Below are 10373 nucleotides of genomic sequence, written 5' to 3' on the forward strand. Positions count from 1 at the left end.
ACCCTGTATAGGGTTTCCAGGGAGCAGCAGTCAAGAACCACTGACTTTGAAGTTCAAATGACTTTGCAGTCTAACGCATTAGCCCACAGCGCCACACCAGGACTCCTTCTGTATGCTTAGTAATTAATCCAAGAAACTTGAATATGTGAAGATTTGTTGTTAAGTGCCATCAAGTTGGTTCCGGCCCATATCAAGCCTGTATATGGGTTTATAGGGTTTCCAAAGAGCCATTTGCAATATGCAGCTGACACACTCTTGCTGGGTGGAAGTGAAGAGTCCTGAAGCTCTTACTGATCAAGAGATCAAGACTCCAGCCTTCAGTACACCTCAACAAATAGAAACCCAAAAATATTCATGACTGGATCAGTAAGCAACACCATATACATAGGAAATCTGGACAATGAATAAGGAAGACCATAGAAGAATGGATGCTTTTGAATTATGGTGTCAGTAAAGAATACAGAATATACCACGGATTGTCAGAAGAATGAACAAATCTATCATGGAAGAAGGACAGATAAAACGTTCTTTAGAAGCTAAGGTGGCATGGTTTCATGTACTCTGGACATGTTATCAGTGCGACCAACCCTTGGAGAAGGACATCACGCTTGGTAAAGGGTCAGTGAAAAAGAAGACCCTCAAAGAGGTGGACTGACCCAGTGGCTACAACAATGGGCTCATACATAGCAATCTTCATGAAGATGGAACAGGACCAGACAGTGTTTTATTCTGTTGTTCATAAGGACAGCCTGTGAGTTGGAACTGACTGGACAGCACCTAACAACAACAGCAGCATTATCTCATATAGGGAAGCCTGGTTGCAAAATGGTTAAAGCATTTGACTACTCATGAAAGACTGATGGTTTGAACCTTCCATTCATGGGAGAAAACGGTTACTGTCTACCTTTTAAGAGTATCGGACAGTTCTACCCTGTTTTCAGGGTTGCTATGAATCGACTCAGTGGCTTTGACTTGGAAAATCTCTTATAAGACTATCAAAATTATAGTAAATGGGTCAACGTTATTTTATAACCTGCTTTTGTGTCTAACTGTGGATTGGTGTCTCATGGGTTAGGCTTTTCACACGACATGTCAAATGGGATTCTTGGATTACTGAGAGATTTGAAATTTCCAAATTACATGGAACTCCTCTAGTACATACTTCTGTTTTGTTTTTTGTTTTTAATTTTTTATTGTGAATTAAGTCAAGATTTACAAACAAGATTATCTGTTTTACAGACAACACATCAAACAGTTTCTTCTCAATGATTGAAGTCCCTACCATGTAACTACGGTTTCCCCACTTCCTCCCTGTGGTTCTTATTTCTGTTCCAGCCTCCTACCATCCCTCCTTCCATGGCACTTAACAACAATAACAACCATCCCTCCTGGTGTGGTGTTGTGGGTTAAAGAGCCAGACTGCAAAGCCGTTTGAACTGCAAGGTCGGTGGTTCAAGCTCACCAGCTGCTGCTTGGAAGCCCTATACAGGGTTGTTATGGATCGGAACTGACTCAGTGACACTTAACAACAACAACCATACCTTCTTAACTTTGTCCTTAGATAAATGTTGCCCTTTTAATCATCAATGGTTGAGCATTCCATGGTGAGCATACCTTAATAGTGTTGTTGTTCCCCGCTGTATACCTAGCTACTGCTTGGCTGAAAATTGATAGACAAGGATGGGTTCTGTACCAGACCTGAAGGGTAGTGAAGGGCCATTGTCTTGGCTTCCTCAAGTCTCTTTCTGACCAGTAAGCCTGGTCTTTTTAAAAAACAATTTTGAGTTTCAGCCTACATTTTCTGCTGCTCTACCCAAGACCTTCAAATATGATCCCTTTCAGAGTAGCTGGTAGAGGTAGCCAGGTACCATCTAGTGCTTCTGGTCTCAGAGTCTTAGTGACTGCTGTTCGCATGTTCCATTGGTCCACTGGACTCCTTAATTCCATGCATCTTCAAATTTTCACCACTCTTCTTTGTTCCACACATGGGGACACCAATAGTTGTGTTGCCAAGCAAATGAGAACTTGCCACCCGTCACTATAGTCAGTCACAGAGATGGAGTGAGATCCAACATCATGCTTTATTAGCAGAAAGTAAGTGACCTGAAGACAGTGAGAATAGCTTCCCAAAGCTGCCCTGCTAGATGTAAAATCTCTACATGTTATATAGGGTAAGTTACAGCTGGAAAAATGATTAACTTTCAGAACATCAAAGTAACATTTTGCAAAAACAAAGGAACAATGTGTTTCTTTATCATTGATTGTTATCACTGGGGTCCCTTCCAACCTGGCTCCTGCAGTCCTCTGATAACTATCTTTATGGCAGGGGAGTGTGTTAACTTTTTCCAGGATGAGATCACTAAGACTATTTTTCTTCCCTACTTCCTTGTCTTGCTTGGACCCCATTTTAACTTTGGCCAAGAATTCATCTATATCAGTTACACCTTAAATGTCCACTCAAGAGCTTTTAAGATCCCAGTCTCTATTCACTAAAGTAGGATGGAGAACACTGTCTTTGTAGACTGCCTTATAATGCATATTTCTAAATGCCAATTGGAAAGATTTGTGATGGCATGTAATGTGTGGCCAAGTCCCAAAGAGGGTTGAGATCTCTTTGGCAGGATATCTAGGTGAAAATAAAATTAAAAATTACCTTGAGACCCTTGTATCAAACTCTGGGTTGATATTTGATAGACAGTTGATGGCACTTAACAATAACAACATCGCATAGTGAATGATAAAAGTCTGAATGTCAGTTCATTGTGATTCATAGGGAAACCATTTGCTCAGTCTTACTTATTTCCTCCCCAGTTTATTTCCTGTCATGTAAATTTATCAACTGGGTTAAACACAAAGTATTTGGGTGCCAAACAACCTAAGATGAACCTTTGAGCCTTAAATTGAAAATGTACACTGGAAATACTTTGTTGGGGCTATCAACAGTTATCTCCCTGCTTTCTTGCTTCTCAGAGCAAGCAATGTCATACTTTAGTTGCTCAGAATTTGAATATATTCACAATTTCTCTTTCATAATCTTGCTGGAGACAATGTATGGTGAATCATTAGCATTACTTTAATTTCAGTTCCAGTCCGACTACATAACTACACTTAGCAAAAAGGGCTGGGGTGGGTTTCATTATTCATTCCGAATAAGTTTCTACTCTAATATAAATGTTGCTCAGGATAGAGCTTTGAAATAGATCCTGATTCTTTAAATTCTTTCCTGTCTGTTTCAGGAAATAGTGAGATCCTGTTGATAGTAAAGTACAATGTGTCTAAAGTTCACTTCTAAACACTCTGCTCTTTGCAATGAAAGTCATCTGCATTCTCTTTATAATTCAGAGCCACAAGAGATCTGTCTAATCTTGGAGATCTGATCCAGTATCATTTAGGAAAAAGAAAAAAAAATCCTTGATAATAATTCGCCTATTCAGATTAGTGAAAGCAGCAAAGCCTTACAGTTTCTATCATCTTAAAAGGATATCATGAGTCAGGGGAATAAGGACTTGGATTAGGGTTTGGGAGATTTAGTTATTTGTAAAAATGAAATGATTAGTAAGTTATTATTCAAGTTTTTAATCAATGAAAACAAATGGCATCTGTTTGTCATCTTTTTTCCTACAGAAGACAAAGACTCAGGTCCCAATGGTGCTGACTGCTGGTCCCAAGTGGCTTCTGGATGTGACTTGGCAAGGAGTGGAAGACAACAAAAACAACTGCATTGTGTACAGCAAAGGTAAACACAAGATCATTTCCCTTTCTCTTTGGACGTATGGAAACCTGAGCTTTGCAAAACATCATCAAATGAGCAGGAATGAGATGGCAAAGTAGAATTGATCCTTTCTCTTCCTTTTTCTCATATGATTCTCTCTGGATTTTCAGTAAGGCTTGCTGTGTTCGTTATGTGTGTTTGTTTTTTGTGCATCATGTAAGGAAAAGCATCATGCCATGAATTACTTAGTGCCAGACACATTTATCTCACCTTAAATTTGAGTGGACTGACTACTACCTTTGCCTTGTTGTATGTTTTACTGATAGCACTGAGTTGATGAAATCCCTAATTGCTCTTTTGGTCGTTCTCTATCAAAATGTATATTCCCTTTGAAATTTAGCGATTCATGTGAAGGTGTATGCTCCAAGAGGCACTGCATTCCAGTGGGTTTCTTGAAATTAGGCCTGGTGAGGGGACAGCTGAAAATGAGGCCATTGCAAGAAGAAAAATTCTTCCCATCATGTCTGCTGAAGGACAGGAGTCCAAGGGGAAAGAGGAAGCATTTGGCTTACAGAGCACTGCCTTTGATTTACTCAGGGTGACATCAGCTTAGACTGTGTCATGTGATTATACCCTGGCTACAAAGGTGCCTTTGCTCTGTGTGGACATATCCTGGGACTCTCTCTCCCATAGCACAGGATCAGCTGTGTGTGCAGTGTACTTTGGGGCCACTGCTCTCTACGTGCAATTTATGGGATCTAGCTTTTTACTCTTAAGTGAAATCCCTAATCTCTCCTCTTTGCAAATATTGCAAAACCTTGTGCTTCTCATGTTTAATTTCTTTGAGTTTCTTTTTTTTTAACCAAATAGACCTACTGAGATCACAGATGTGTATTTACACATTGAACCTAGAAACCATAAAAGCATACAAGGGAATAAGCAAATAAGCACCCCTATCACTATATTAACATATAAAACACTAATCATAACATCAAAGACTCTTAAAAACTTGCTAGAAACAATTACAACTTGTTCTTATAATCATTACAATTTGTACACTTATAAGAGGATTGCTTTTTAACTGCCATAGCTTTTGAAAGTTGAAACAGTGGAAAGAGGGAATTTGCAAGCTAAAAAAAAAAATCTGCACACCAGGATCTGATTATATTCCTTTTCCTTCTGTAATTACTGGGCCCATACCCACTAATTTTCTGCCTTGAAATACCTGTGGTATGTTGGTGAGAGCTGTTAACTAGAAGTGAGGTTTTTCCCAGGAGACAACAGTATTGCCTCTCAAAGTAAAATAGAATAGTGAACCAGCTTTTCAGTGACCATACATAATACAGAGACATAGAAAAATTGCCCTGGCATGTAGGATCAATAATTGGGTGCGATTTTTGTCACATATAATATTTTCTGCATTATGACAATATAATATGGAGGAGTCCATGGAACAGGCATTTTTCTCCATCCTGAGCCAAATCCACTGCATTTTTAAATTGGTCATTCTTTTAGCAGAGATGATTGTTGTAATAAGAGATAAAATGTTTTGAAATTGTTATTCCATGGTTACTAAAGTACTTTAACTCGTATGTATGTTTTTCGATATGGCTGATATTCCTTCATTCTCTTGACAATAAATAACTTGTAATAGTTTATTATTTATTTATTTATTATTATTTATTGGAGTCCTGGTGTGGCGCTGTGGGCTAATGCGTCAGACTGCAAAGTCGTTTGAACTGCAAGGTCGGTGGTTCAAGCTCACCAGCTGCTCCTTGGAAACCCTATACTGAGTAGCTATGGGTCGGAATTGACTCAATAGCATGTAGCAACAACAATAGTTTATTGGAGCTAATTAAATTAATTCATAAAGCATGCATTGAACCCAAATATGTGCTAGGCTGTATACTGATAACGTTCAGTGCCATTGAATCGATTACAATTTATAGCCATCAGTTGTGACAGAATAGAACGGCCCTATCTGGTTTTCTAGTTTGTAATCTTTATGGGAGCAGATTGACAGGTCCTTGTCCCACAGAATGGTTCCTCCCACGGATAGGTTCTTACCACTAATCTTTTGATTCACAGCTGAGAGCATAACTATTGTGCCAGCAGGGCCTCTGATACCGATGATGGTGGTGGTGGTGGTTGTATACTGTGGAGTAAGTTCCAACTCATAGCAAGCCAGTATAGTTTTCCTGAGGCTGTCAATCTTTATGGAAGCAGAAAGCTCCATCTTTCTCCTGGGGAGCAGTTGGTGTATTTGAACTGCTGACTTTGTGGTTAGCAGCTCAACTCTTAATCCACTAAACTCTCAGAGCTCAAAAAAAAATCCAACTCAATACCATTATGTCAATTCCAACTTTTAACATAGTAGGACAGATTAGAGCTGCCCCATCGTTTTTCTAAGGTTGTAACCTTTGTGGAAACTGATTGTGTCACCTTTGTCTAGCAGAGTACCTGGTGGGTTTAAACTGCTATGGTCGCACCTGAGTGCATAATCTCTCTGCTACCAGGGAGTTGAGCACTGAAAATGTAGCACACATTTGTCAAACACCCTCTGCTCTCTCATTGCATTAACGCTCTTTTATGATCATCAGTTTAATGTCCAAGAAATATTAAGTAAAAAGTTACCTATTGTTTACATCTACACAACAGTTCTTGAGATCAAGAACTATCTTTTAATTGCCCCTTAATCCCTGGTCTAGCACATTGCCATTTTTTTTTTTAAAAGCACTAAGTAAATATTAAAGGAGTTCTGGTAGCGTAGCAGTTGCAAATCAGGCTGCAAACCTCAAGGTCAGCAGTTCAAAACTACCAAACATTCCACTGGAGAAAGATGAGGGTTTCTGCTGCTATAAAGATTTACAGCCTCAGAAACACTGTACACGGTCACTGTGAGTCGGAACCGACTCCCCGGCACATAACCACCACCATCACCACCAAGTAAACATTAGGTGCCTCATCAGATAACAACGGATTCTAGTCCCTGTACTAGGTAGGTACTTTACTTTAATATGAAGGCTGTTATTCCATAGTTTGTTTTTAAATTACAATGTGATACTTTATATATTTTTAACTTAAAATAACAGTTGGTCTTGTATTTTGGGAATGATTGGTTGGCACAAATGGTTAAGCACTCACTACTGACCACAAAGTTTTCAGTTCTAACATAGCCAGCGTCACTATGGAAATCAAGCCCTGTGATTGGCTTTCAAAAGGATACAGCCTGGCAAACCCAATGGAGCAATTCTATTTTACACACATAGGGTTGCTGGGAGTCTTGAATCAACATAAAAGCAACTAAGAACAACAGCCATTGCAGCTTGAATACTGGTATCAGCAACAATTACTGTAGGTACATTATTTCAATTAGTACTTTTAGTACAGTATATGGCTTGATGGGGATTTTTTTGTTTGTTTTTACTGATGTAATTATTATGCTATCCCATTTTATAAAAGGTAGAATTGAAACTTAGGTAGGTAAAATAATTTGCTAAGATCACAAACTAATAACTGGTTAAATGCATATCTCTTTGTGTCTGGGTTATTTCTAGAATTTGTTCTCTTTGTATTAAGCTCAATGTAATAGGTATTGGTTTTCTCATTTTTCACATGCAATTTAAGAGAAATAATATCATTACCCATCATCATGGAGTGCTAAGGATAGAGTGAATTTCTAATCCATCTCCTGACTACTCCAAAACCTGTGCTCTTTGTACTTGGTGATTATTTACAATGACTAAATCCCCTTACACTATTCTGGTCTTCATGCTTGTGAGACATTGCATAGTGAACATTTCCAAATAGTATTTGACATAACCCTTAGACTAAAGAGAGAGCCCAAAGACCAAATGATGCCTCTTGTGGTCCCTTTTGAAAGCTATCAGTGTGTAGTGTAGGAAAGATGCCTATTTAGTTGATTTGAATATACAATACCAATGTTTTTTCTCTTTCCAATGAGCATCTGTGAGAAATAGGATACTAAACACACTTTGGGAAAATCTGCTATAGAAAATTTGCTATAGACTCTTCCGTGTTTTCCTCAGTGGGCTCTATACTAGTATTCCAATGGCCATTGGAAGAATGAGACTGTTTTACTCAGACCATATTCAAATTTTGGTGAAGGCCTAAAATATTCTGGGATTCTACTAGGGATCAGTCAGTTCATGGAAAGTATGACCCCAGGAAAAACTCTAGCCAAGATCCCATAGATTCTGGAATCTTCTACCACCATGTAAAAGAGTTTGACAATTTAGATTGAACAGTTATTGACTGACTGACTGTATGATACCCTTGCACAGTATGCTTCTTATTTATAAGTCTGGGCTCTTTTGTTTGCAGATGATAAAGTTGGTGTTGTTGGTGAGCCGTGGATTCAGTTCCGACTCACAGTGACCCTGTATAGGGTTTTTACAGGAGCAGAAAGTCTCATCTTTCTCCTGCGGAATGGCTGGTAGTTTGGAACTGCTGACCTTGAGATTAGCAGCCCAACTTGTAACCACTACGCTACCAGAGTTCCTTCCAACTAAAGTTAGCTTTAGTTGTATGAAAAAGAAGAATGAAGTATGTGAATATATGTGTGGGGAGTGGAAAAATAATCAACTTATGTACCAGAGTCCAGGAATATTCTGGACATGAGGAACATCTCCATCCTTGGACTCACATACCTTCTCCAGACTGTCTTGTTCTTCTGACTCTTCTTTCTTGTGTAAACTTTAGTCTTGGGCAGGCTCTCCTCAAGTGGTGGCAGGCTCCAGAATTTTTCTACCAGTACAACAATTCTAGACAAAAGAGAGCTGAGGTGGCTTTTGATTACCCCTTGGGGACTAAGAATAGAATTACCCTACTACATAAATCATTGAGATAGTGGAAAAGTTGTCCCCCAGATGAATTCAAGGTACTGTTGACAGAACAGAGAAAAACAGCTGATTATTCTGCTAACATCCATGCCCCCATATGCTATATATTATTAGTCTTAGTGACAGAGAAACTCTGATTTGGGATTTTAAAAAAAAATTCCTGATGCTACAATTATATTTTCTGTTTGTTTTCTAAGTAAGAACCTAATTACTTTTTAAACTTATACCACATTCAGTCTGCTGTTGTTGTTGTTTGGTGCCATCAAGTCAGTTCTGATTCATAGTGACTGTACGCATAGCAGAATGAAACACTATCTGGTCATGCTCCATCCTCACAGTTCTTGTTTTGCTTGAGTCCATTGCTGTTGCCACAGTGCCAATCCATCTGTTGGGGGTTTTCCTCTTCGTTGCGGACCCACTTCACCTACATAATGTTCTTCTCCAGGATCTGGTCCCTTGTGATAATATGTCCAAAGTATGAGAGACAAAGTTTCACCATCCTGGGTTCTAAGAAGCATTCTGGCTATACTTCTTCCAGTGTAGATTTGTTTGTTCTTCTAGCAGTCCATGGTATTTGTAATATTCTTCAACACCATAACTCAACTGCATCACTTCTTCTGTGTCTTCCTTAGTCAGTGTCCAATTTTCACATACATAGGAGGCTATTGAAAATACCATGGCTTCGGTCTAGTTCACCTTAGTCCTCTAACTGACATATTTGCTCTTAAACACTTTAAAGTGGTCTTGCCCAGCAGATTTGCCAAATGAAATGGATTGTTTGATTTCTTGACTGCTGCTTCCACAAGTAGTGATAGTGGATCCAAGCAAAATAAAGTCTTTGACAACGTCAATTTTTTCTTCATTTATCATGATGTTATTTATTGGCCCAGAAGGGAAGATTTTTGTTTCCTTTACATTGAGGTTCAACCCAGTGTGGTCTTTGATCTTGATCACTAAGTATTTTAAATTATCTAAGCTGCCTTGGTGTGGCACTCTAGGATAAGCACTAGACTACAAGATCACTTTGAACTGCAAGGTGGTGATTAAAAACCATCAGCCTCTTCTGGAAACCCTATACAAAATTGAGATGATTCGGAACCAACTTGATGGCACATAAAAACAAGATTTCAGTAATCAAGGCTGTATCATCTGCATATCACGGGCTGTTTATATGAGTCTTACTCCAATCCTGATGCCACATTCTTCTTTATATAATTCAGCTTCTCAGATTATTTGCTTAGTATACAGATTGAATAAGTATGATGAAAGAATATAATCTGGGCACAAACCTTTCCTGACTTTAGATCATTCAGTGTCCCTGTGTTTTGTTCGAATGACTGCCTCTTGATCTATATACAGGTTCCTCATCAGTGCAATTAAATAACCTTGAATGCCCATTCTTCGCAATGTTATCCATAGCTTGTCATGATCCACACAATTGAAAGCCTTTGCATAGTCAATATAAAGTATGAGTAAACATCTCTCTGGTATTCTTTATTTTCAGTCAAGATCCTTCTGATGTCAGCAATGATATACCTCATTCCATGTCCTAATCTGAATCCAACTTGGACCTCTGGCAATTACCTCATTGTCAATGTACAGTTGCAGCCATTTATTAATTATCTTCAGCAAAATTTTACTCACATGTGATAGTGATGGAATTGTCAGATGATTCCCACCTTCTGTTCAGTTCCTCTTTATGTTGTTGTTGCTGTTAGGTACCATGGAGTCAGTACCGACTCATAGTGACCTTATGCACAGCAGAATGAAACACTGCCCGATCCTGGGCCAACCTCTGT

General features: G+C 38.8%; 1 protein-coding gene across 1 annotated transcript in view; it reads left to right on the forward strand.

Moving 5' to 3' along the window:
* Positions 1 to 10373, forward strand: part of ZFPM2 (zinc finger protein, FOG family member 2) — a 560495-nt gene that overhangs the window by 340202 nt on the left and 209920 nt on the right. Inside the window, exon 4 of the mRNA XM_006830635.1 lies at positions 3625 to 3736. Within this exon, the coding sequence (XP_006830698.1) occupies positions 3625 to 3736 (112 nt within the window). The remainder of the gene's footprint in view (positions 1 to 3624; positions 3737 to 10373) is intronic.

This window comes from Chrysochloris asiatica, unplaced genomic scaffold, assembly GCF_000296735.1.
Source record: "Chrysochloris asiatica unplaced genomic scaffold, ChrAsi1.0 scaffold00001, whole genome shotgun sequence".
NCBI lineage: Eukaryota > Metazoa > Chordata > Mammalia > Afrosoricida > Chrysochloridae > Chrysochloris > Chrysochloris asiatica.